The sequence below is a fragment of the Varroa destructor genome, unplaced genomic scaffold (genome assembly GCF_002443255.2).
Source record: "Varroa destructor unplaced genomic scaffold, Vdes_3.0 BEIS01000006.1, whole genome shotgun sequence".
NCBI lineage: Eukaryota > Metazoa > Arthropoda > Arachnida > Mesostigmata > Varroidae > Varroa > Varroa destructor.
The window spans coordinates 980,305-1,007,918 of NW_019211459.1; the positions used below are offsets into that span (position 1 = coordinate 980,305).

At 40.8% G+C, this 27,614-nt stretch overlaps 2 protein-coding genes across 9 annotated transcripts in view; one reads left to right on the forward strand and one right to left on the reverse strand.

Moving 5' to 3' along the window:
* LOC111253252 (uncharacterized) overlaps nt 1-15,989 on the reverse strand; it is a 45,558-nt gene extending 29,569 nt beyond the window's left edge. Inside the window, exons 1-6 of one of the 5 annotated variants that reach the window (XM_022812395.2) lie at nt 15,710-15,989; nt 12,861-12,958; nt 12,258-12,620; nt 11,783-11,919; nt 8,547-8,768; nt 7,518-8,366 (exon numbers count right to left, since the gene is read on the reverse strand). In XM_022812395.2, coding sequence (XP_022668130.1) covers nt 7,518-8,366; nt 8,547-8,768; nt 11,783-11,919; nt 12,258-12,620; nt 12,861-12,906 — 1,617 coding nt within the window. In that variant the 5' untranslated portion in view covers nt 12,907-12,958; nt 15,710-15,989. Of the gene's footprint in view, nt 1-7,517; nt 8,367-8,546; nt 8,769-11,782; nt 11,920-12,257; nt 12,621-12,860; nt 12,962-13,752; nt 15,173-15,709 lie in introns of those variants that run through there. The other 4 variants (XM_022812396.2, XM_022812394.2, XM_022812392.2 and 1 more) reach the window with 4 other exon arrangements.
* Nucleotides 15,990-16,180: 191 nt separating this feature from the next.
* tgo (Aryl hydrocarbon receptor nuclear translocator homolog tgo) lies at nt 16,181-27,502 on the forward strand. 4 transcript variants are annotated; one of them, XM_086993863.1, is made up of 15 exons: nt 16,181-16,402; nt 17,072-17,822; nt 18,313-19,238; nt 19,706-20,027; nt 20,309-20,361; nt 21,968-22,099; nt 22,233-22,597; nt 22,743-22,972; nt 23,072-23,215; nt 23,481-23,640; nt 23,727-23,797; nt 23,883-24,092; nt 24,238-24,428; nt 24,942-25,525; nt 25,643-27,502. In XM_086993863.1, the coding sequence occupies exons 4-15, from the start codon at nt 20,025-20,027 to the stop codon at nt 25,891-25,893; spliced, it is 2,394 nt and encodes a 797-aa protein (XP_086849989.1). In that variant the 5' UTR covers nt 16,181-16,402; nt 17,072-17,822; nt 18,313-19,238; nt 19,706-20,024; the 3' UTR covers nt 25,894-27,502. The 4 variants fall into 4 exon arrangements, with proteins under 4 accessions (XP_086849989.1, XP_022668135.1, XP_086849990.1 ...); XM_022812400.2 differs by lacking the exon at nt 20,309-20,361 and adding an exon at nt 20,424-20,521 and having other exon boundaries at nt 18,313-20,027; XM_086993864.1 differs by lacking the exon at nt 18,313-19,238.
* The last annotated feature ends 112 nt before the right edge of the window (nt 27,503-27,614 follow it).

Sequence of the window (27,614 nt, forward strand, 5' to 3'; positions counted from 1 at the left end):
TAGCGGCGACCCAGGCTGCCTATGGGTGGGTCCTCCTTACGACAAACGACGGTCGTCGTTTGCTGTCAGCCCTGCTCGGTAACCAGCCTGACTCCCCGCTACATTAATACAATAAAACACCACAGATGGCAAGACAAGGCGGGCGCAGTAACAACAATAACGTGAGTTTTCACGTCTGTATGCACGCCTAAACGGCTCACCCGCTGAGTTACTGCGGTTGAACAGTCCGAGGTTTCTTGGTCTGTTTGGCAGCAATGGCAGTATGGGCTGCTGCACTCGCAACCGCTGCTACTGTAGTAGACGTAGTTGTAGCGACGGTAGCACTAGTAGAAGTAGTTGAGCGTACTAACAAAGAAATGATGCGCACTGGCCTGCCAGATAACGGTGACCGGACATATAAGTTAGTGAGCTAAGCTACGCGGCAAGATGAGCTAGTGGACTATGTAAGCTTTGGGCTAGCGTCGGCCATTTTCCAGCTTGGCTTCAGCTCCATGCCACAACCCCGAAGTCTTAGCTCGAGCAGCTGACTTTGAACTTTGGTGTAGAAAAGGACCAGAGCGGGCGGCGATGTGTTCTGTCCTTGTCATCGTCAGCGATTCTACCAAAAGCTTGCACGCATAGATTCAAATAGCGGGCTTGAGGCTATACCAACTACACAAGAACTGGAGCAAATAACCGTACAATATTTACGGTTACCGCTATGCATTGCGAATCGAAACCTACGCAGTCGCGTCCAACCATCGGAATTGTCACGAGCTACCCAAAATTTGATAACAATGACATCACTAATTAAATTTCTAGATATAACCGGCGTTGCACTTATTGTAAAACGTTACTCTCTTGATTACACCAAGAACTGGCCTTTACTTTTGAATGTACACATCTTTATTTCTATACGTGGTTGTGTCGTTACGTGGCAAGTATTATCTGTGCATCCTCTACAACTGAAGCTCAATAACGCACACAAAACATCATGTAAAGCAAAAATGTCGTGCTTCTAATATAAGCTCAAGTGTCATGGCACTGCTACGACAAGAACCACACAAAAGCCAGCCAACCGCTCAAGATGAATTGCAGGATATATTCAGGGATAGACAACATAGGGAATCGAACTTTTTAACCGTTTAGCGCTTGGAATCTGGGGCACTACCATTGAATAATTGTGTAGTCACTGGGGAGGAATCTGACGCATGCTCTGTTCATATTTTTGTTTCGTTCAGAGTCACTTTCAACCGGGTCTGGCCATACTCAAACCTCAGTCATGTCACTACTGTTCTGTACAGGCGCGCCGTGAATAATTTGATGTAGAGGAAGGAGAGCCACGGGTGTAGAGTTAATCTATTTATTTAACTGACCACAGTGAATGAGACTGACAGACACCGCAAGGTATCATCTGATTGTCCGAAACATATTTATATTTTTAGAAACCGTATGTAACAAATTTTTTGTGGCTATTTTGTCCACAGGAAGTATTCCAATAAATTACAATCAGCAAAAGGTAAAAACTTAAGCGTTTTCTAGTTTTTATATAAAAATAATGACTGGCAAAACATTAGTTCAATGATGATCTGATTACTATCTTTGTTGTGGAAGTCGCACGAGTCGTATACGATAGGTTTGAGAGAATGCATCAACTTAAGTGCGTAGTTTCAGGCATAGTTGGATCTTATATTACGCCAACTGAGCCAACGCTGAAGATAAAATCTTTTTTTGAATGACACTGTTAAAAGTTATCGTTGACTTATGAAGATGTGTTACCTATATCCAAAGCAGGTCATTCTAGATTGTTTTTGCTGGTACGCATCCTCTTGTCCTTAGCAGCCTTCATTGGTGGCCAATAAATGTTAATACACATAGAATTCTGGGTATAAATGGGGTCTCCTGAGAAAGTATATATAAAACACGATGTACATCAGCTGCCACGTTGTTAAATTTTGATTTAGTATCAGTAGTATAGAATGATACAGCCAGCCTTTAATCATTTTTTTTTGTTTACCTTCTTTAACTGATCTACAGATCTTACACTTCAAATGCCAAACACGAACGTGGTATCAACCATTACAAAAACTATATGATCTTGGGGACCAGTAGCCATGCTCGCCTTTAGTTGAATACTTTTATTAAGCCTTTTACTAAAATGGCTTTGACTAAATTTAACAATGGAGCTAAGAACATTGGAGGAAGGATAGAACTCAAAATCATTTGAATTGCACCAAAAGCGTGTGATTGTAAACGTTTTTCTATTTAACACCATGCACATAACTGTAAGCTTAGCAGTAATTTCATAATGTAACCTTTGTTAAAATCACACCTTACAAAACTCATGTCATTTATCACGTCAGCATATAAAGTACATGCTGCTTAGGTCTGTGGTTGGAATAAACCTGTGTGTTAAACGTTTCACCCTACCTCCTTCACTACGGCGACAAAACATATGACTGCCGCTCCATCCCTTCTATCAATTAATGGTAATTATCCTAGTAGATTAAGTTTTGATACTTCATTTCCTTATTAAGAAGTGTTTGCTTCACCTCAAATATTTGTCGTCGACGCAGTGGCTTGGACTGACAAGCACCTTTATAAGCAGGGAGCCAGCACGCATCATTGCGTAGAGGCGGCCAGCGACCTAATGAAAGGCCTTACGGCACTGTCGGGCATAAAACTCGAAACACAGAGGCATTTAGGTAACAGTCAACGCTAACAAAGCTGCCGATAGCCATAGAAGTTAGATTTACTGAACCAAGAAACAGTTCCGTAGAGCAACCAGTTCTCGTTGTGAACTGTACAATTTACATTGTTTTGCACAGTAACTCTGCAATGTGCAGTTCCACACAAGTAGGTTCGATCAGGCGTGGGCTTCATCAATGCCATTGAATAAAATAAATAAAAATTAAAACTTACGAACTCGCCTGTTTCGAGGAACTTTACTAGTGAGTTTGTTGTTAAGGTCGCTATATTCGACGCCAACCAGGTTTATTACTTCGACCAGTAATGGCAGAATGTGGACACTTATAACTAGTGAATAGCCTAACATATTTATGGAGATTTTGTTGTGTCAACACCTGCTGTGAGCTTATGAAACATAGCTTGTTACTACATATTAGACATTCATGACTTGATTTCCTAAAAGACCAGAGTCGCCGTAACGGAAATGAAAACAGAGCGTTTCTCTAAAAAAAGCCACGTACATCTTTTTATTGAGTCAGTTCCTCACTGGAGCTACACTTCGTTTTTTTGCTTTCTTCTAGAAAATAACAACGTTTTTTATGGAATTACGTCTGCATTCAGTAATAATAATAAGAGCATAGTATCTGTCAGTGGCGATCACAGTTTAAAGAAGAAATTTGCGACCGTACTTATACGTGCGCATGTTTTTATATTGTAACTACACACTCCTCGTCCTCACTTTTGGTCCTTGTAGAAATCTTGTTATAGATGGTGCAGTTATTGACTATGTCTATACTGTCATAGAATCAATTATCAAATTATCGTCTCCGTCCACCACTTTCTGGTGCTTTCATCTCGATTTCAGTTGTTAAATCATTTATTATTACTATTGATATTATAATATCGATTGGGTACTCTAACTAACCTTGAATTTTTGCGTAAACAACAGATATGTTAGCCGTACGTTCTTGATCGGCCGTATTATTCGCGGTTAACAGTGAATGTTGCTTTGCTAATGGCGCACGGCATCACATAAATAACTCTGTAGCCTCAGTGCGTTTGCATAATTGTATCATATAATGCAAGCATAAATCAAACCATAACTCTATATACACCTTCTCCTTACCGTATATGGTGGTCAAGTTCTAATAGTGTTAGCTAACCACCAATAGTATATTTTCGACGTTCACTATTATACGATAGTAGAATTCATTGGCCGTTTAGAAAAATCGATACTTTCTTTAATCTATGATTTTCTTATGACAATGGCTGTGAATTCTCTAGAGAGAACATATCGGATATTTTAACAGATATTCAACATCGTTATTCATTCATACTGTTAGAAGTTAGATGATGAACGGAAACGCGAATATAAAGACTAAATGCCTATCATCGACAGCGACGCAATACGAAAGTTGTAAAAAATAGAACTATAGAAAGGTTAGTCCTCAATGATGTCCTCCACCCTTCGAGAAAGTCTTATTTGGGGTTGTTCTGGGTGATAGGGGGCCGTTGTCGAGAAAGCAACGCTTTATGAATATTACGGCTAAAAGGTAGTTCATAACAACTCTATGCAGAACGCCGTTGAAATTATTTGAAACACCAATCGTCTGTTGGTTAAGTAAGCATGTCAAATAGAGGCCAGTCATGATATAATTTATTGTACGCGACAGAACTAGTACTACGGTCAAAGCAACGTCTTTTCAGCGGACGTGTCACGCGATGAATTTGCATCTTGGTCATTTTTCAGTGTTCCAAAGCTTTAACCTATTGGTGCAACCAGCCTTACTAAAATGAGGGGTTCCAGACAGTGGGGATCTCCGCATCGCCTGCAATTACAGCACGGCATTCAATTGATCTTAACTAAACAAAGCGTACACCGAATGAAGCTTTCCCATAATATTTTGTCTTGTCCAAGATAAAATCCGCGACAGGTAATTACGATAAATAGTGTAATTTTTTGCCGTTGTCAGTTGTAAACGCATATGTAGCCAAACTTAAATCTTTTGAATTCTATTTACTTGACTTGTAGTGGTTGGTAACATTATTATTTATCTACGTTTATTTACCTAATGTTATGAATTATAGGTTACTTTGTAAAAGCGGATATAAGGTTAAACAAAGTAACGATAATCTTGGGATTCGATTTGTTATTATAAATGCATTGAAATTATTCCGTGGATTGTCTCCTGAAACAGCGAAGACACAGGATCGTTGAATGATTTTAAGAGGCAACAAAAATATAGGGGCACATACTACCAAGTATTATCTCGGGTAGATTAGGTAGTCAGGACGCCAATATTCTGAAGTCGACAGAGTGCTCCGCTCATTCTTTAGAATGGCCCGAAAAAAAGGTTTCAGCGAAGTTCGTTCTTGCATTGAAGGGATTCAATATCCGTTTTTGTAAATTAACGTAATCGATCGAGGTTTTGAGATATTGAGATTATATAAAAAAAAAAAAGGAACGGCAATGAATCGCATACGCATTTCAGGCCTTATCATGTAATGAGCATTTATATAAAGGGTGTTCAACGCGTAATGTAAGATACGTTTATTTATTGAACCTGAAAGCAACTAGACAGAGCGCTGCTGCACTATCATTATTATTACTATTGGATTTTTATTGCAATGCTATCATAAATACTTTTGGTTTAAGTTAACCACATCCATAATATATAGTTGAACATGCATAATTTGCTATAAACCGACGAAACTATAAAAGTAATAAAAAAGAATCTTTGTCAATCCGCCGCACTACATGAAAAAAAATCATTAGTGCGTGTATGACTATGGACAAGGGTTACAGGGCACTAACAAATTCTACTTTTTACTGCCGTCAAATCTGCTCTCAACCCAAACGAAAAGTGCGTGAATTTTCACCTCTTTATCGTCCAGATCGAAAGGCCACTGTTTCGCTGTCCCTGATAAAATATACCCTAATGAAACTTAAGCGATTTGCGGCATAAATTTAAGTAATGAAATATGTCAGGTGTTATATTATAACCTTAATACATATTATTTTATGTTGTTTTCAATTACGATACAGTTATAAGCATAAGGTGGCTCAGGTGACGATGCGGATGTGGCAAACAAAAAAATATGCAAGCAAGTAAGTCCCAAGAAGTACTCTTCGTCTTCGGTTCGCGAATATTAAAGTCCAAGTGCCATCTTTTCTTAATTAATCTTTCTTCAACAAACAGTTTAGATAAGCTTAAAAATATCTGTAGCAGTTACTGATGAAGTAAACTGATAGCCTAGGTGATGCGGTTTCCTCATCATCATAGCCAGTTTCTCAGTGGTATGATTCACTACACTTTGAGCCGATTTCCCTCTTAATTGGACTGTATGACCTGATTATTATTTTGTTCTAAAATACTTAACTTCTGTTTCCAAGTATTTACATTACTTCAACATTATACGTAGCCATTATCAAAACAAGAACTTTCAAATCTAGAATAAAGACGAGACTCACAGATTTGTTCATGAATTCACAGAGAAAGAAAGGCTATGTGGAGAACAAAGATCCAATACGTGTCTTTCACGGGCTTTTCACGAACATTTTGATTTCACATTAATTATTAATATACAAAAATAACCCTAGCACAATACAACAACAAACATTCACATGTATCAACTTTGTCCAGTTGCAGTTTAGGTATGTTCACGTAGATTAGGTCAAGCGACGCCGGTTTTGACATATGAAGGTTTCTACATCGTGCTGCAATAGTGGTTTATTATATACAGTTGTTGCATTAGGCAAAGACATCAACACCAAGTGAGGGATAATTTTCTCGACAACTTTTCCCCACTTTTTTTGATATGGCAATAGACTACCGGTAAGCTGTGATCAGAACTTTTTCGTGCATAAGCACTACTGTAATGCCGTAACCACAATTATATTTAACTACTTACATTACCGAATTAAGTTTTATTCTTTAGTAATATTAAGAACTAGTTTCAGTACTATTGCTATGTTTCGTATAGTCACTATTCCGTTCTCGTTGTTAGTCAATGTTATCCTGAAAGATAAGTCGAACATAACCTGGCTGATCGCATAGTCGAGCAGCGCAAAATGGGCAGACGGCGTTAAGTCCGTGTGCGCCATGTGGCGTGGGCACAGCTGCCCAATATTTTACTGTGCGCTCCGAAGCCATGTGTCCACAAGGGCGAAACGCCCAGGCAGGTGGACCTCGGTCGACGCAAAAGGCTGGTTCAATTCCCATTGCTAACCGCGCTACAGGGCCACACGTTAGACACATGGGGCACTTCCTCCAGTCGCTTCCGTTACCCCCGTTGCCATTAGAACCTCCGTTGGCAGCTCTGCCCCAAGCGTGTAATCCTTGGACATGGCCACAACGCAAATAGACATATGGTTGGCGTTCCTGATCACGGTTGGACAACGTGGCTCTAGAGGGCACCACAAGCGTATTAAGACCCACCGGACATTGTGGACGCCCCGCATTTAGCCGAGCGACCTAACCATACGCAATGCACAGATGTGAAACACAATTGTCAGTATATTTTAATGCAAACAACAAAAAACCCGATTCCAGAATCTGATGGTTGTAAGATTAGCGAGTTCACATGGTAAATGCAAAAAATCTACCACGGGAAAAATATACGAAGAACCAAGTAATAATAATGAATATGGCTGATAATTTCAATAAACCAACTATTTTTATATAATATGATAATATAAAATTAACGATATGAACATGTAAAATGATGCTAGAAAAGATAACGGCTAAACGATAGCTCTGTTATAAGATTCTTTAATGTGTAAGCAATATAACTAATCGTCTTCAAGGGATCTTAATCCGTTCGATTTTAATCGTTTCAGCGTAGCTTACCTGCTCCAAAAGTTCGGCTCGTGTGGGTGAGTTGCGCAGGCCTCGTGCCGAACGGAAGAGCAACGTCGCCCCACAAAGATCGATGAGGGCACCATCGTAAAGCACATTTTTTTCACCTGCAATACGTGGCCCAGCCCGACGGGCAGCTCGACTCTCCCGTAAACCGTACACTCCGCCCGCAACGCTCACTTCACGCCAGATACCTGCTGCGCCAGCTACACTAGAGCTACCATCAACTGCAGCAGGTAGCTCACCAAATTCACCCATCGGTTGCATAAGCAACACGCCATTCGTGGTTAGTCCATCAATTGCACCACCAGATCCTTGCCAAGCACTAGCGTTCTCACCAAGAAATATATTTGACGAAGAATCGAAACCAGCGGCGAACACACGAACCACCCATTCGTCGACATTCTCGTCATCTTCCCCAGAGGAATATTCCCTGCTCGAACACTTTTCATTATCTGAATGTAGACGGCGCTCATTCTGCTCAAAATTATCTTCCTGAAGAATTCCTTGCGAGCTCTGCTTATCAACAACATTCTTCTGAACTTTTCGGTTTCGCTGAACACACTTCCTAGCTTGTCTTTCAACAAGCAGTCGACACGCGTACCGAGAAATACCCGAACGAAAGTCACCATTCCTCTGCGGCTGCTGCTGTTGAGTCTGATGACGACGATTTATGTGCTGTTCTAATTGTTGCTGTTGAGCCGTTTGCTGAGCATCGTCTATGATCGTTCGTTGTGGGGGCGGCGTATCCATAACAACAAAATCTATCTGGCTTTCCTTGCTTCGGCCGATCTGGAACATGTCTGTTGTCGGGTCGCGTTCGTACAACACAACGACCGCCTACAGTGAGAAGCGAACGTTTCAGATAGCATTTATTTAACGGTTTCATCAATTTCATTTAGTTTATGGTGAATATAGCTTTTATCGTTTATCTCAAACATAAGTACAAACAGCGTTGGTCTAGAAATCGCTACACGCATTATTTCTGGACCATGAAGGCGATGAATTTGAGATGCGAACCTGGTGTCTTGACAAAGTATAGGCGATGGAATGTTGTAATGCGTCAAGGACCGCCGCCGAAGCGGCCGGATCTGCGGCAGACACGTGGCGTGCGGCCCGCACTCCGTTAGATTCAGACCGGCGGCTCAAAACATATTTACTGCGCCGGCGACCTTTTTCAGCTCCATCAGGTAAGCTTCCATTGTACCCCAGCAATACCAACTCGCCATATTTTACGCTTACCTAAAACGAGTATATGAATCTTTTTCCATTTCAAATATGTTCTGTAGACATTTGCCATATGTCCGAGTGCAAACTAGCAATTATTGGATTTCTTTTCACAAAAGAGCACATATTGAACAAGAAATATCGGTAAGATAAGCTTGAAGCGAAAGGCCGAGTTCAATACCCCAGCTGAAATACAGTGTTTACCTGCTGGCAATTGAACTGACGTGAGATGCACCCGCCTAACTATCACGAACTCATGCAAATGCGTATTGGCTTTCATAGAATCATAGGGTTTCCATTCTGTCGAAATACATAATCGCCTCTTCTCTATAGTGAAATGCTGATCCTTTCTATATAATAAATATACTTTTCTTCATCTACAGTATGAAATGGAAATTCGAAAACAACATAGTTTTCGTGTCATTGAACGCAGATTTTAAGAAAATGTTTGCTAAGCGGCTCGACTGTATCAGTGACATCGGTTTTCATTAATTGTATGATACATTTTCTAAAGCCTTTGTAAATTGTTTAAAATTCCCGAATACGGTATTACAAATAAGAAACTGAATCTATAATATGTATTTTCAGCGTTCTTCGCTTTTAGGTGCGGAGATAAGCAACAAAAAATCTAGGCTACATTTTCGGACAACCAGGCAACACTACTGATACATCCGACAAAATTCTACACCGCACACGGCACAGAAGCTTAGCAAGTACAACGTATCTGTATAAACTGGATTGAAAACAATGCAGTGCTATATGAGATCGCAAGTGTGAAGTGTGCTATCTGCAGCAGTTCGGTTCATCTGCACTACAGCATATTAAAGTCTGCGGATCTAAGAGGGGATTCGTAAGTGAATTACGTGAAATTGCAGTTCTTTAAAAAGCTGAAAGAATGAGATGCATGAAGAAGTGACTGAGAAAACAGCTGATCGCAGTACCATTGTTAAAACAATCCTTAGCTTAGGAAAACAAGGAAAAATATTCGGCAAGAAAGCGACGGAATGAAGATGTCACAAAAATAAACGATCGATCAGTATAACAGGTGGAAGCCCTAAATAACGTCAACGGCCGTTTGGAAAGAAGCTGCTGCAGTGCTAGTAATATTTTCCGGATTTCTGACGTCAGGTACTGAAGTCGTTGGGCACTACTCCATGTAGCTGGTTCCTAGCACAGAACGCGTCTAACACACAAAGAATGTGTCTACGTCCGGATTTAAACCTAGGCGACTACGTGTCCCTCGGTGTATCAGATAAACTTGTTATCCACTGCGCTACTACGAGACAAAGTATTAGTAAACGACTTTCCGGCAGCAGTGTAAGGTTCGGAAAATTAAGCGATTGAAGTAACTTAAAAGTGCACAGAAAAAAAACATGTCCTTTCACGGTGGAAGGATGTTCGATTTAAAAAAGAATTTCTTCGTACAGATATCAGGGAACCGCTTATCTGAGGTGGTCGCTTGCAATATTACCTTTCCCGATAGACTGATACAGTTGATATTGATCTACCTCTTGTCGACAAGGCCAACCCAGGAACCTGTGAATAATGAAAAGGTTAACCTAGAAGATGCGCGGATTGATGGATCCGCAGCTCACAAACTTAATATTAGATGACCCCAAATAGAGTGGGAATATTCAGAGGTTTTGAACAACTGAAGAAATGCCTCAAGAAACCTCAGGCTTTAAAGTAAAGGTTCTACCAGATTTTCTAAGGTTAGACTATTAGTTTTTAAGACTGGATCCCAAGTGGTTCTGCTGAATACCTATCTAACCCATGCCCTAGATTACCGAAGGGAAAACTTTACCACAATTAAATAAAGCCTAGACAAGCTAACACTAATTTTTCAATAATTGCGCGAATTTAAATCAAATGTATAGTTTGCAAACAGCATATCTGCAGGGTCCAATGAAGAGATCCATGCCAGTGAGGATAACCTATATGCTTCCTATCTCTGGGCAAATTACAATATTACATTGAGCTCAAAAACAGCCTGCTACTAAGGATTATAAAAGAGTCTACGACTATGTTTCGCAGGAATCGAAGTAAAAAAAAACTTTTTAAACGTATTCTGTCGAACAGTTTACAAAGAGAAAGTCGAAACTCTGAAGAAGTTTTTTGAAGAGATCTATTTGACAATCGACGAAATTCAACAAAAAAACCAAAGGAGTCTATCTGCCTTCTCAGAAGGACCTTTTCTAATTGTTGTACATGATGTAAATTTCTATCCACTAAACACTTGGCACCTTCCAAAGAAACTACAATCGAAAACAGGTGAAACGCCAAACGTAATGAAGAATCTTGGACTGTCAATATGCACACTACTCTCGTAGATTTTTCAAAGATCGCTCGACGAAGAAAAATAGATAAAGTGGTAAAGACGTGTTCCAGAATTTTTTCGGGCAACTACTATTGTATGCCTTATTCAAAAAAAGGATTTAAAAATAGAAAAATAGTTAGAAAAATAGATAAAAAATAGGGCTGTATTTTTAATTTTTTATAATACTTGAAGGCTACGGATACTAATAGGCGAAAGCGTTACTAGAGTGCGCATTTTGACCTCTCGTTCCCATATTTGCCTGGTACATTTAAAAATACAGGATGGATTAGATTCATATCCGGGCGTAGACTGCGTTATGTGCTGGGAGCCAGTCGTCTGAAGTAATGCCTAACAATTTAGCTACCGCACGTGAAACACCAATGAAAAATAATACAGACATATTTGGATCTTGCCATTCATTGATTACTATCATGAATTGCATGATGATGGATAAAGTGAATCAACACTTCGTTAGTACATAAACTAATCAGTTGGTTGTAGTAAATTCAAGGCTGTCAACACATTAACTTTAACTTAGACAAATTATCGTCTAGCTCATGGTCCATTATTGCCAAACGGGAAACATAAATGACTGTAAACAACGACGAAGCTACAACAACTACTTTCGACTTGCTAAATAGCCAAGGGAGACTCCCCTTAAAAAAACTTAAATTTGAGGGTATGCATATATCCTGGTTATTCACTACTGCACCTGTTCTTGTTGGTACTCCCTATGCAGTTGTCCACTGGATTCGTTCATGGCGCCACACGGTTCGCTTCCAGGCTGTGTATCGCTTCGGAGAGGCTCCCCTATAACGCCACGTGGGCTACTTCGTGGTTCGGCAGGACCTATCAATATTTTCATAAGATCAAATTAATTTAAATATACATAGAGGAAAATACAGACCTGAGTAAACATTAAGATTTTCTCAAAGCTTGAAACCATTGAGTAAGCATGAGTTGCAGATAACTTAAACACTTTTAAATTTTGAAACACACGTGTTCTATTGCTCAGACTCAATACATTTCCCATAAAATCTCGAGTAAATACTTTCAACTTGACGCCTATGGACATTCAGGATAGCACTATGTCACAACAATTTTTTTGATCTGACCTTTTACTGAGCATATATTTTAGATACACACATATTACAGGCACAAGGAAGGCAAAAAAAGCAAGAAATTACCAGCTCCAGTCGTCGTTTGCGGAAAATTATGCTGCTGTGGTTGTTGTTGTTGATTTGCGACTGCCCTTTGTTGCTTTTGCGATAATGAGGGACATGGTTGTCGATGATGGCGGCCCTGAGGGCTGGCGGTGCCGTGTTGATGATCTTGGCTTTGGCCTTGTGCGTTAATCACTTCAGATAGGTGCAGATTGGCAAGAAGGTCATCATTAGAACAAACACCGCCATGCATATGTGACGACTGTTGTTGAGGCTGGTGAACGCCTCCCGGCGTTGAGCTGGTCGATCGTCGTTGCATCTCACGTGGACAGCCGAACAACCGGATCTCCGCCGAGCTGAGAAAGCATTCACCTGCGCTATGGCGATCTACGAAAAGTGTGCAGCTATAAATTTTGCTCCTTAAGTATCTCCAGCGTTACGCAGAAATTTACCATAGCAGTCAAGGCCGACGCGATTCGCAGTGTTATTCCAATTGTTGCCGCGATTGGAACATTTGACGAAAACGTCGCTTTTCTTACTGCTGCACGATAGACAGGCTAATGTCAAAAAACCAACTATGGCGGCGTGCTCCTTATTTTCATCATGTGCCTGCACAATTTTACTTACCGCAGGTACAGGATAAATTACGCCCCCTTCGACGCCCAACTTGCATCTGCGCCTTATTAGGGAGACGATTTGTTTTTGCACCTGCATCACGGCATCTTCTGCTGCAAACAAGAATTATTCGTTACAAATGCTATTTAAGTTAACGTGCTCAATTTAAGTACCTCTTGGGATAAACCGAATTCAATTAGATACATAAGCTACCTAAACAATCCGTAAGCATCGCAAACACCTTAGTGCTTTGGGCAATAGCTTAGATAACTAATATACGTAAGGTACTAAAATACCAAAGGTCAAATACTACCAAAAATCAAAGGTTTTTCGTTTTTTGGTAGTATGCCGTATCAACTCGGTGCCATTTTCGAAAGCATCTGAGTACCATTTGAATGAAATGCAGAGCTCACTACTTGATGTCATATGCGTTCTTTCTCGTATACTACTACATCGGCTCTCATTACGAATATATGTACATATAATTCCTATGATAATTAACCTGATATTAGAAGTGGTAAACAGCCGGTTTCACAATTTCTCTTCAACGCCGTTAATGATAGTTTAAAATGTACAATATATATGTGCGTAAGCTACGGTTGAATAGCCATAATATTCTACTTTTGTGACATTATACACGTAAAAATTCACAGTTACTAATCTTCACTGTATCTTAACTACGAACTAAAAAAATAGCCTCAATGCGATGCTTATAATATATGCAGCTTGTTCAGATACGGGCACACGAGCTGTTGACATGGATGATGTGGCATTTTGAACTGCTGATAAGTAACTCTTGCCGTAGCCATCGAAACAAATTTGTGTCGTAGCGCAATAGGTAAAGTCCTGGCCTAATAAGCTTAAAGGCACGTGATGATCAAGATTCGGATTTGGGCGTAGTTACACTTCATTTCGTGCTCGAAGCCAATCGTCTGAAGCAATGTTTAACAGCTCAAGTACAGCACGTAAAACACGAGAAGCACTTTGGTTACCGAAACACAGCAGTTCCATCAATATGGAGTAGAAACACAATCACTGGTTAGCAATCGCCACTGGTCGAACGTCAAACATCATTACACGAGAGGTATTTAACCCACCTATGGTTATTATTAATTAAATGAAATTAAAAAAATATTAATTAAAATAGATTAAAGTCGAAAAAGTTCATGCAAGTTGGATCGGATGGTATTTTGAATTGTTTTAACTCCCAGCTTTTTAACTCCAAAGCTGCTGCATTTTTTACATCGTGACGCCAAATAGGGTACATGTAGAATTACAGATTACTTTAAACTTATGTTCAACACTCTCATACCATACGAAAAGGACAATATAAAAAGCAATACAATGCCGAAATAGGGTAGACTTCAAAATGTTCATCTTCTCTCCACAGCTGAACAGTCTCTTTTTCTCATAAAGAAATTTATTTTTGTTTTTATTTGCTTCCAATTCCTTATAATCACCAAATAATATGAGAACAACAAATGTGATGAATTTAGTATGCCCTGAGAGTGTTAACGGGGGAGTGTTCGGCTATTCACGCTGACCAAACATAACAATATGATCAGCTAGTTTATTTAACTAAAATAGTTAAAAACAGTCATTGAATTTCCGCTGGAATTCTGGACTGCATGTTTGTGAGTCATGATTATCTCCTGCCAATGCTGCCATTACGGCAATAATAACTACACTAATAATTGCAATTGTATCTTTAGAATCAGTAAAGGTTTGTTAAGAAGTCATCAGATAGCGATCAGACAGAAGATACTAATATGTGACCATAACCTATATTTGATGCCTACTCAATTGGTAAATGTCCTCTATAATATTGAATAGCTTTCTATCGCATGTTTGGTAGCTAGCAAATATTCGAACAGTGCCGTGTTTGGCAGGCATTTTTTGTCAAGGTTTTAAGCCGCTCAATGAGCTTTTTCACGGCATTTTTTGGTCTGGTATGCTTAGTGCCATTTGATAGATGGGCTGGAAAACAACGTTCACAAAAGTCTCGAGAATGAAAAAAAGAAAAACGTTTGTAGTTAAACAGCTGCGGGCATTTACCGTACATAATAGTTTGTAGATGACAAAAATCCTGCCCTATGCAAAGACCACAGTTCTTAAAAGAAATCCACTATCATATTACGAAAAGGTTCAGCACACAATACAAGGCTATGACAACATATGCTGCATGTATGACATGCAAGCTCTCAGTTGCTCTTCTGTCAACAGCCGCAGGAAACCATAAAGTTCGTCACAATAGAAATCTGTATTGCATAGTACATCGATGATTTTCAAACTACATATTGAAAGTACTAAAAAGATAGCAATAGATAAACACTAGCTTAGATGATCCATGTAAAAACACATACCGTTAGACTGTATAGACAAAATATCAATTCATTAAATAGGTCTCTTAGAACCTTTCGCTAACCAGTTTATACTAAAATACAATTGTATAATAAAAGTTAAAAAACATTTAGGAACAAACACTCTTCGAAATAGGGTTTTCAGAAATACAGTCCACGGGACTGAGAAGAAGGAAACAATTAACATCTATAATGGTATGCTAGTACTAGAATAGAAAATTTCCCTTATAGCTGGCAATCGAACCAATCCAGTAATTTCCAGCTACACATTCTAATGACATGTCGTTCCGTCGTTTTGCATGACGGTCTTCTTGTCAAGCAAGTGTTTCTATAACAATCGCGAAACACAAAAGCGCATACAGACACACACACAACAACCACACACTCACGCACAGAGACACACAGACGGAGGCATTTCAGGGTACATCTTCATCAGTAAACGAACTGCTTTAAAACACGCAGAACTATCCGTTTCATTTGCTGCCTAAGTCTTTCATTTACCGTGTCGCTCTATTGGTCCGTTGGACAGATAACGGAATCCAGTTTTCGTTGTATGTTCCGGCTGGCAAGGGTTGTAGTTCCTTGCTTTCCTCTATTACATGAACCCTATGACTGCGGGGTTTATTGTGTAGCAGAAGATAAAGTGAAGGGGTATCTGTTGGACTGCGTTTGCAGACGTTGCACTATGAGGACTTAAAGGGGCTATTGGGGTTTGGTGCAAGGACTCTACACATGATGGGTGAGACCAATCCGAACAAACCGAATTCAACTTTCTACCCGTCGAAATCAGCTTGCTTTTGTGTTTGTCTATGGTATCCGACTACCTGTGAAGATTATAGGGGGTTGAAGAATACCAGAAGAACACAACGTTAGATTAATTTCGAGACGACTCTTCATACAGATGCCCTAGTTTTGTCAAAGCAGTAGTCAAAATGACTGACCATAAAAGCTACGACCATCTTTGTTTCATGTAACCAACATATAGTAAATTGAAACATTCGCGAAGCGCAGTCGAATACTAGATAAGTAACAGTTTGCTTTTTGTGTGTCGATCCGAGATCCGTGGGCAGCAGTATTTTAGTAGTCAGGCACAGGATATTCAAGCGCAGCCGATAGTCGTTGTTTAACGAAGCTATCAATTGAACAACCCGACCCCGCCAGCTCAGGGGCAGTGGCGAAGGGGGTGGCACAAAAGTAGGTTTACAGTTAAGATGAAAGTCTGCTTCTAGGTGGAAATAAAGTTGGTATACAGTTTACATTTTTACTTACAATAGAAATCTACTCTTTCTCGATAATAAACCTCCTTTTGTCTCAGTTACCAGCAGTTACTATTGCAGTCCCACGTAAATCGCCGCAGTTATCTGTGTAGCCTTGCTTAACTTTCGTAGTCAAACAATCAGCACCTTGGCCTTCATTTATTTAACAATGGTTTAAAAACTCCTTAGTTTAGTTATTTGTTGCAGAAGTGCGAAGTTAATTCGCCTAGTCCACTTTAATTTCGTATTCGTAGAGGATTGTGTTACCCGGGAAGGAATGGACAAATTTGACAAACTTATTAAATGGAACAGTTTCTCGATGTGCGATAAAAACATATTGTAAAGTTTGTCTCGCTTCAATCGACACATATTGGCTGATTCTATTTGGCTTTGTCAGTTACTGAATACTTATTTGCTAAATTATTTGATAAAGGGATATACTGCGTGCGCTGTAAATAGTACAAACTTTTTATTAGGTCTTAATAATATCAAGTTTTTGACGTGCACTAGAAATATCTAAATAAGGTAAATAATCTGATGTCTTTCACTGGAAATCTATGCGCCTCTGCGTTCACACCAACAATTTCATTCAAATTGTTCCTGAAAGGCTTGCTAAGGATCCAATGCGAGTACTTGATAACCAACAACAACAACTGACAACAGGCTCCACGACAATGCTGGAAACATATCGTGAAGCATAGGCAGCATAGTTGTCAGCAGTATGGAAAAAGATAATAGTATTTGACCAGCAAATCGACGAATCGACGGAAATTCGTGTTTACAAAAGCAGTAATGTAGGAAACATTTACAATTGAACGATTTGTCTTATTCAAATCACCCTAATCCACGAACAAAAACTCTAAAAACTTCAACGTTGCTGTTCAAACGCATAACGAGCTTTTCTATATGGAAGAATTCAACGACTATGCTGCCCCTGGATTCTGCGCACACGGCAGTTTTGTTATTTTCCATGGTAAACCACCGCAGATTCTCCATCTGGCTCCGCCAAGAACCTAATGATAGATTTCCCGGATTTACTCAGTGGTATACAACGGCGATCTAAATTAATCCTTACGGTAAGATAGTGATACTTTTGCTATGGATCTTAGGAGCTAGCTATTTTGAGCAAGCTCTGCGCCAACACAGCTTGCTTGCAACTGAAGCCTCAATCATCGCTGCCGTTCTCGTCTCACAAGATAAGAAAACCTCTTCTCAAGCTTGGAGGTGTCCCTCATGAGCCATGCCATCGTGGATAAGAACCAAGTTGTTGTATTCGTAATGAAGAAGTTTCTAGAAATTTCACCAATCCTGCTGCAGTGGCAGTCAGGTCCATGCGCATCAGCAAGACTACGTTTCAAGTGAGTTGCATCTTTAAAACGTTAGTTTTTAAATGCCTAGTAAGTGTGTACCAACAGCCTTGATATTCATCTTCATCCATAGTAGCATATCGTGAGCCCCGTATAGCGTATCACATATGATAATGATTCAAATAACGATATTCCTCCCTAGACTTAACAGACGGGCTTTGAACGTAAATAATTATATATAGATATAAACTTTATTTTTTATGTTATAGGAAAAACTTAGATAGAATGCCAAGATGCATTCCATTACAGTTAGAAAGTCTATTCTGCAAAAGGATTTGAACACCTTTGGGCTCTGTCAGACTGGTGTCCGCCGCGAGCTCAGAGCTATAACATGCGAGGGTCTATCTGGGCTGTCGTCTGCTCAGATCTGATGCGGTCCGATGGCATTGTTATCCTACAGCCGCTTCGTCAGGGCTGTTGCCTCCGTTGTAACAGTGACGTTGTCTGCTGCTTTACCACTGATGTTTTGGTGTGGTTTCAGAAGAGTCGTGCACTACTGTGAAGCTGCAACTGCACTGCTGTGAAGCTGCACCCTAGTTCCCACTCACAGCCCAGGCTAGGCTGTGAGTTTACGGCTTTTGTCCATCGTTGTTGGCCCTCCGTCCGTACACCCGCCCGCCCGTCCGCCCGCCATCTTGCTTGTTCACGCTACGTCTGTGTGTCTATCGTGGCGCTCTGCTGCCGCTGCAGCCGCTATTACCGCTGCTACTGCGCCTCCTGCGGCTTGTTCATATACACAATAGTTGACTATTTGCCGCGGTGCGTCGCTGTTGGTCAGCAATTACTGTGTTGAATGAAAATCGTATGCTTTATGTATCGTTGTGATGTACTTCCTGAAAGACAGGAGACGCTATAGCATTCTGTCCTTCTAGGAAAACAGCTACGAATGCATTGCACTGATTGTGCTGCCACTAAAAAAACACCGAACGAAACATAACACAAAGGAAATGCAAGCGATTATTATGACAGCAAGATTTTTCTAGCACTGTTGATTTCGCGTTGTTTTTCGAGGATCCATACCGCCACTACGATGATTAAGTGTTGACGTAATAAACACAAAAAGCAAAACCTCTAGGTAGAACTACTATGTGACAGGCAGGCCCTGAAGGAGCCATGTTGACGTGATCGTCTTCTGAACTGTGTGTATGTGTGAATCGACAAGACATCAAAGGAATTATTATACGGTGCGTTGCCTTCTTCTAGAAATTCTTGTTCGTTTACTGCCCGGATTAGCAAAGATAATACCTCGCAGCAGCCCATACTTGTGCACCTGTTTTGTCATGATCCTGGCTGGCTCCAACCAATAGTGAGCGGATGCAACTGCAATATAACACCGTAGTAAACTCGAAGACTTCCTCAGCTGGACCGCAACGCAGTGCGCTGGCCTGGTTAAGCGCAAAACAAACGGTACAGCTTCAGGAAAGAGCACCGCTCTGTCTTCTTCTCTTATTCGTTCAAAATAGCAAATATCGAAAGGGCCGTAGACTGCATGTTCTGCTTATTTCAAGCGCACAGTCTAAGATAGGTCTTACACGATCTAAGATAGCCAACATAATTCAATCAATGGAAAACTAACTCCTGGATCCGCATTTGTAAGATCAACTGCAACCTCAAAACATTTTTGCGGTGAACACTGTGACTTGGTGGAAAGCTCATAATCGTTTGATTAAATAACACAAACGCGAACCTCGCTAAAGGATTTTCACTGATATCGACCAGTTTTCACTGATATCGGACCGAAGGGTGGAATTTCTTTTCTGAGCACTGTATATCATATTATGAGCAAACGCTATAGCCATGGCTGCCACGATAAATCAGGTGCTGTTGATTGATAACAGTTAACCTACAGGCGCTTGTTGGGAATTTGATTTTAGGGAAAGTGTTTTCCAATAGCAAAACAGTCAACGGAGGGCCGATAATCGCAAATGGTTGGAACATGGTCAAGGCCCGTCGTTCGACAAAATGATGGGAATCAATCTAGATTCGGGAGAACGTATTAGTCATTTTATCATTAGTTGAGCTTCGTCCTGACAACTAGTTCCTGTCAGCGATCGTATCCAATCCCTGTCAACACCTCTGGCCCTAACACAGGCGCCGAGTATTTTTCCGGGGAGAGCTGTGTTACTTAGTTGACACGAAGCGGGAACAAGGGCGACAACAACAACAACAACGGCACCCAGCACGGAAAAGTGCATGGTAAGTAGAATGCATAGTGAATTTTATTTTTAAAATAAAAATTCCTATACTGCCTCTACAATCTAACGCAGAGAAAATCCTGTACTGTTAATGAATAAGTTAGCATTGACCAGGTTTTAACCGTGTGCGTACTTTCTCTATAGCGTGTGTCATAATAAAATTGATTCGTTCTTAGTATGTTTTATTTTTGGACAAGCAGTCTGCCAATTACGGATTTTCACGAGCGAAAACATTTTTTATTTCTCTGTACCTAATCCCATCTTCAAAATTGATGTTTTGAGGATTTTCGTATCGAGTGGTGGTCGTATTTGCGAGGTGTCTACGTGTCTTCAAGGTGTGTTCAATGATCAATGATCTTGTCAAAGCGCGCGTTTTTCTTCTAAATAATATTTGCAGATAACGTAGGAGAGAACGATATAACCGTGTGCGCCTGTTGAATCTAGATTAATGGAATGCTCTATAGTTATTATAGGCATATGAGGACATCGTAATTAGTAAGTCGTGCTCAGTATGAATTCTGAATATTAGCTTAATAGCGACGCTGGTTTGGACGCTTCTGGTTGTTATTAATGATATGGCGTTGCAAGGGGAGACTTGCAAGGATAAAACTTGTTTCACGGCTTATGTGAATCACAAAGCCCTTCTTGATTGAGTTTTGAATCATGCACGAAGTTTTACCGTTGTAGGCATGAATCAGCCGATTCAGGCGGCTAATGGGAATAGGAGCATTCGTAATTATTTCTAATCATAGTGTGTTCCAGTTTAACCACCTCATTACTGCTGCTTGTCAGCTTATGAGCGAGCAGTTTTAATTATTACTTTTATATTACTCATTAATAGTAACTTGGTTATTATTTTTCGTAAAGTATAGCCCTAGAAGAAAAGCGAATAGTTCCATTCTAAGCCCCGCAAATCGATTTTAATAATTAGGATCATTAGAATCGGTATCGATGTCTACTTTCAATTTTATAAATATGGTTAATGCGTCATTTTACAACGTTAGGTGGCCACAAGTGTATATAAAACAATCATACTGCACGCACCTGCGAACTCAAAAATTAATATATTCATATTGATGCTTATTAAATATGGTCTTTGCACATGAACTACTGTTGTTGCGTATTATGACACCCAATGAACCTAATCAGCTCTTATTTTTTATAATCCAAGAAAGACATGTCAGTGCGTTCAGTATTTATTAGTTGGAACGTTCATCTTGAGAAGGAGCATGTGCTGATTATGCGTACAAAACATACTCGGAAAAAAGCCACTAAGGCAAACGGTTTACTTAGAAAAAAGACGAGAAACCGACATCCGCTATTGGACCCAAATACGATATTGCATTGCACCAGTTTCTTTTTGGCTCCATTGTCCAGCATCAGGCATAACCTATAAATTCGTATTAGCCTCCACATTCATCAGAAACGTGAACTCACAAGTCATCATCATATTCATACTCTTCCTAAAGTGAAAAAAGTAGACAATAGAGACAGCTCATTTTACGTAAGTTATTCTTTATGTGAAAACTCCGGCCAACTCTTTTCGTTTCTGCAAACAGGTTGATACGATTTCGTTTTTTTCATCTTTTGGTCGTTATTTCTAAATGTGTGGAACTTCTGGCTATTCAGTATAGGAATAACCTGCTTTCCATACTCCCTAAAAACTCCTGTTTTGTTGTTTATTCATGTTTTCATCGTCTATCGCTTTTCATTAAATTTTTCGTACACGTGCCGCAAACAACACGAAGCTTGACTTAGCCTGCCACAGCAAAATATATAATCTAAACAGCCTAAATTGACGGATACAGGGTAATGACTACTCCGAAGAGCTCCTTCGGATAGAGATCCTATAAAAACTGCTTACTTATATTTTAAATTTTCTCACTTGCAGAACTACGTGCTTTTTTTATTCGAGCTTATTGGCATCGTTCTATGTTGCAGGTGGATCTCGTATGAAGAGTGCGCGACCGTTTGTAAGGAGAAGGTCGTTGTCAAGCTATTGGCAGCTACCGGAAAAGAAATGGACGAAGATTCGATGCATGAACATCATAGCAAGGACACTCGCTACGCAAGGTGCGACATGCAGAATCAAACGAACGTATAAGTGGTTATTTCAAAAGTTGGGATATCGTTTAAATGTTGAAGACTGACTTTCATATGTACTACGGACAAAGACTTATTAGATCCTCGTAACATTTTCTTACAGATTGAGTCAGACGGCAGGAGTGGGTAGTTTATGGGATGGTGCTGGTGAGGGTGTATTAGGGACAGGAGGCCTTTCGGGACATGCCCCGGGAGGTGTTGGAGGCCCCCTCGGGGGAGTAGCAGGATTGGGTGGTCGTGGAGGCGGCGGAACAGGTTCCGAGGGTTCTGGAGGTGCTGGTGACCTTATGGAGACTCTCTCGGCGAAAAAAGAAAATCACAGCGAAATTGAACGGCGACGCCGGAATAAAATGACTGCATATATTACCGAGTTGTCCGATATGGTGCCGACGTGTAGCGCGCTAGCAAGGAAACCCGACAAGCTGACCATCCTTCGAATGGCTGTGGCCCACATGAAAAATTTACAAGGTAAAAAGAAATGGAAAAAACTTTGAGTAAAAACGCGGCTTTATAATAAGTATTTGGCGTCTTTATGGTATTAACTGACCCTCTACAAATATCAAAACAAATCACCGTGCGATAAATCCGTGCGAAATTGACTCTGACTTTGTAGGAACGGGTAACACCTCGAGCGACGGCACATACAAACCGTCGTTCCTGACAGATCAAGAACTTAAACATTTGATCCTTGAGGCCGCCGACGGATTTCTGTTTGTGGTCTCCTGCGACACGGGGCGCGTCGTCTACGTATCGGACTCGGTAGGACCTGTGCTCGGCCACGCACAGGCCGACTGGTTTAACACGTGTTTATATGATCTAGTACATCCAGATGACGTCGAGAAGGTGAGAGCTTGAATTTTGACGTTCATGTAGAATCGAGATATGATAAACCTGTGCTATATGCATTGGCCGTGTAACTTCATATGTGCTCTTTTTGTTTAGATTCGCGAGCAATTAGCTACCCAAGATAGCTCGAATCCCGGGCGTATCTTAGATCTGAAAACCGGTACTGTTAAAAAGGAGGGGCATCAGTCCTCCATGAGACTCTGTATGGGATCACGGAGAGGGTTTATCTGTCGTATGAAGGTCAGTTACATCGCCTCTATATGTAATCTTCGCTTTTTGCAAAGTGATTTCAAAGTGATCGTAGCCAAAGAGACCTGTATTGTCATAACGGAAATTTCAGTGATATTTAAAATGAGTGACAAAATTATATATATATATAGTATATTCAGCATGAATATCATAAATTTTACGCTAGGACGTATTATCGCAATTCATAACTGTTCTATTTTTCGCTGATTTCGGGTTATCTACTCATACATAAAGTACAATTCTATCCCATTTTCAGGTGGGGGACTCCCCGCTGACGAGTTCTGCTCACGAGCAGCTACGACCGCAAAGGGGACTTCGAGGAGGAGGAGGTCCTGGTGAAGCACCTGGCCCCGGAAACGTACATTATGCTGTCGTACATTGCACCGGATACATAAAGAACTGGCCTCCATCAGCAAGTGAGTATTGCAATTATCCCAATTTTATATAAAGCAAATCCCTTTGGTAAAAGGCAAAGAAACTAAACAATCGGTATTTGTTTCAGATCGAGTCACCCACGAAGATTTAGGTGGTGGCCCTTCCCATTGTTGCTTAGTCGCCATCGGCCGCCTGCAGGTACGTGCATTTGAACGTACAAACAGATTTTGTATGCGTCTATATAAGCAATTAATCACATTCACTTTAAATGTCATTATTTTAGGTAACATCAACCCCAAACAACGGCGATCTTCTAGGTTCACAATGCGCAAATGAGTTTGTATCCCGCCACGCGGTCGATGGGAAGTTCACGTTTGTTGATCAGCGCGTGAGTGGAGTGCTCGGTTATCAACCGCAGGAACTGCTTGCCAAGACCTGTTTTGATCTTTTTCATCCTGAAGATCAAGCACACATGAAAGATAGCTTTGACCAGGTAACGTGTAAAAGTATGGAGTCAAACATACATAATAGTTAAGTGTTTTAACAGTAAAATGTATTTCAACTAAACAAAAAACTAAACGAAAGATCATGTGAAAACATTATTTGCAGTTAATGCCTGTGTTACTGTTATTTTGTAGGTGCTTAAATTAAAGGGCCAACCGGTCTCGGTAATGTTTCGCATCCGCGCTAAACAAGTCGGCGGCCCCGTTCCTCCGCTTCGCCAGGTGGCTGCTGGAGAATGGGTATGGCTACGTAGCTCTGCCTTTGCTTTTCTGAACCCGTACACTAGCGATGTCGAGTACATCGTCTGCACGAATACTGCTGCCAAGTAAGTAATTGAACTATATTTCCTGTTACAATTATTCAACAAGTGGATAGAATCGTATAGAAGAGTGGCTTACATAAAGAAAAAATGAAGTACATCTAAAAAAAACAAACACCTGCTTAATTTATGTAATGGCTTTTGCTCCACCACTTTCATCGATACGCCACGACTCGCGTTCAAAACCAGTCAGTGACTAATGAACTAAAGTGTCGTAAGTGGACTAAAAATGTAAACATCACAAATAATAACAAGGTAAACGTAGATCTAATGGAATGTATACAGACTATTAAAATATTGTCCACCGTGACACTACTGTGTTCTGGGATTGCCCATCCCACTCTGTATATGAAGTCAAAGTAAAAATTTCCAAGTTTCGAAAGTTTTTCACGTTAGTGCTCAATAACGGTGTCGAAATTTGAAACAGAACTATAAACCTAAATTCGTTTTTGGTCTAAGCTATATGACTCCGTCCACGACTATAGTACCTTTGCATTAATGCCGATGTTGTATGCATAGAACGCTGCATGGTCATGATGCGACGGACGTGGCAAACAGCAATGCAAGCGAGCAACCCGGAGGCTATGCGACTGTTGGAGCAGGCCTGCTAAAAAGTGAAGGAGCCCCACCCGACTATTCGACCGGACTAGGTGGCGCAGGCACAGCGTACCCTTCAATTATGCGTTTACCTGTCGGCGGTGTTCCTGGTTTAACACCAACACGACCGCCTTCCGGACCAGCTTACTCTTATGCGGGAGCTCCGGGCACCACACCAGCTGGCCCCCCCGTTGGTGTGGTGCAGCCGTCCGAATATAACAATAATAGGAATAACAACGTGGCGGCATCGGGAGGCCAACAGGCTAATAACAATAGTGCAACGCCTGGAGGCGGAGCAGCAACAGGAGCTGGTGTGGCGGGCGGTCAAATGTCCCCTCATCCAGGTACACCGGGTGGTTATGGAACACATGGGGCACTGTCGCCCAGCCAGCAAACAACGCAACAGACTACACAGCAGACGAACTCTCCTGGTGGGGCCCAGCAAACAGCTCCAGGTGGCCAGCCCACATACACACAGCTTGCGCCGTCGACAGCGCCTTCCAGAGGTAGGACACATTCGATTAAAGGACTGCGCTGCTAAAAATATTTATTTGGATTTTCTGAACACTTCTATCGTTATCGTTGTTATTGTAAATACGTATATCGTCCTAACCTGGTTGCAGGAGTTTGGAGCCAATGGCAGCAGACAACCCCTGCCTCTGCTGCGGCCGCGGGTGCCGGTGGATCTTCGACTCCCGACTCACATTCCCAAAGCCATCCGCAGACCCACCAGCAAGCACCAGGGCCAGTTCCTAATGCAGGTGGGGGTCAGCCGCAGGGACAGGAGTTGTCGGATATGTTGCAGATGCTCGACCAAGGAGGGCCTGGTGCTTCGTTCGAAGAACTCTCAATGTTTAATACGTTTAATGAATAACCACAACCGTAGTTTTCATCTGAGAGGCGTCAGGCAAACCCCGCGAGCCCAATGTGATCACGCTTACGGAAGCAGTAACCAAGCATCGAGAAACAAACTGATATGTAGAAAGAAGATAGACAGCACGTGTCATGCCGTCGTTGTCATCATCATACTTTATAAACACAACAACAATCGACTATCAGTGGCAATTGTAGCAGCATATCAATTGGGAGTGTCGTCTACTGCTGCCTTTCATATGTGTCGTAGTAGAAGGCAGTTTTAGGCAAATGAATGATATGTCAAGGCAATGTTTTACAGCCTACAAAAATTCAAGCAAATTGGGATAATCTGTACGGCAGGAAGGAAAATTGACTAACTGTATTAGTTGCTTCCATAGAACATAGGTATTGTCCTATTCGTGGTGGCTAGTACACAGGCATGCGTCTTTCTGTCTCACCATTCATGTTAGATCTAGTGTTAGCTAGTAACTCTTTGAGTAGTGCTAAGGTCGCACACTGAAACTAGTTGGCTACAATCTTTTAGCCTTTGCATGGGACGTATATTCATTTGCTATATAATTGTGTGACCTTTATAAACGCAGCTTGCCGTTTGTTGACAATAATATCTCAGTTTATCCAGAGTTCTAAATGACAGACAAACAAAAGATCAATCAACGAAACAATTCGCGGAGTTTTGGTAGTTTTTAGCCCATGTTCGGAATAAGATTATTGAGTAACAAATGAATGTGCGATTGCCATTGAGCATGTCTTTGTGTTTCTTTCGATCTCGCTGTGCAATTCGCATCGTACGTTCAGTATTATTTCGGACAGACTCAAATTTATAAACAGTATTACTAATTCAATATATTATCAAGCCCTTGTTTGCATCATTGTAGGTTTCATCAGCTACATAGCCAACGCTGAGGATGCTTTTCATACCTCTAGTGCCATTTTGGAACAAAGTAGTGTATCGTTTTGCGCTCATGTCCATACCCGTTCACGTTGAAATTGTTTATAAGGTTAATACAATTTAGGAATATTCTTCAATATATCATCTAGCTGCAGTGTTAATACATGACTTACATCTCTGTTTGTGTACACAACTGGTTAAGCACACAGTGTCTCGCTTATTCTCGTTGTGTTCTTTGACCGCTGTTGTCAAGACAGAGGTGTTTGTTGCTTGAAGGCGGCAGGCGTGGACGACATCCCATGATATTGTGGCATCTAGCACTACATTTAAGCTAAGTAAGTGGCCTTTGCTACGCGCAATGACTTTTCAGTTCGTGTGGTGATATATCGCCCGTATTTTGTGATCGTGAGAGAATATGCGCGAATCACTTCACTGTACATAAGTAAACATATAAATATATATATATATATATATATAGAGAGAGAGAGAGAGAGAGAGAGAGAGAGAAAGAGAGAGAGATACACAGTATATATGGCACCGCCGGCATCATCCACTTACAGCTTCCATTACTTCCGTTATAGCTTGACTTCCGGTGTAGTGCAACTTAACGCATATTTGCGACAGAAGCGCTTCTTTCTATAGCAAGCATACTCGGAAGTAGGAGAGGAATGTAATAATTAATACTAATAAAGCTACATTTCCAAGTAATGTAAATTAAGCCATCAAGTATATTATCTGCCTGGCAAGCCATGCAAATGAACATATCACCGAAACAATATCATTTTATCATTGTGGATCTATAAAACGCGTGCGCGCACTCGCCAACACCA

What these genes read in the sequence shown, in the direction of transcription:
- tgo (XM_086993863.1), top strand. An exon ending in ATCCAGATGACGTCGAGAAG is followed by an intron (nt 22,973 to 23,071) that starts GTGAGAGCTTGA and finishes CTTTTTGTTTAG; the next exon opens with ATTCGCGAGCAATTAGCTAC. An exon ending in GAACTGGCCTCCATCAGCAA is followed by an intron (nt 23,641 to 23,726) that starts GTGAGTATTGCA and finishes TATTTGTTTCAG; the next exon opens with ATCGAGTCACCCACGAAGAT.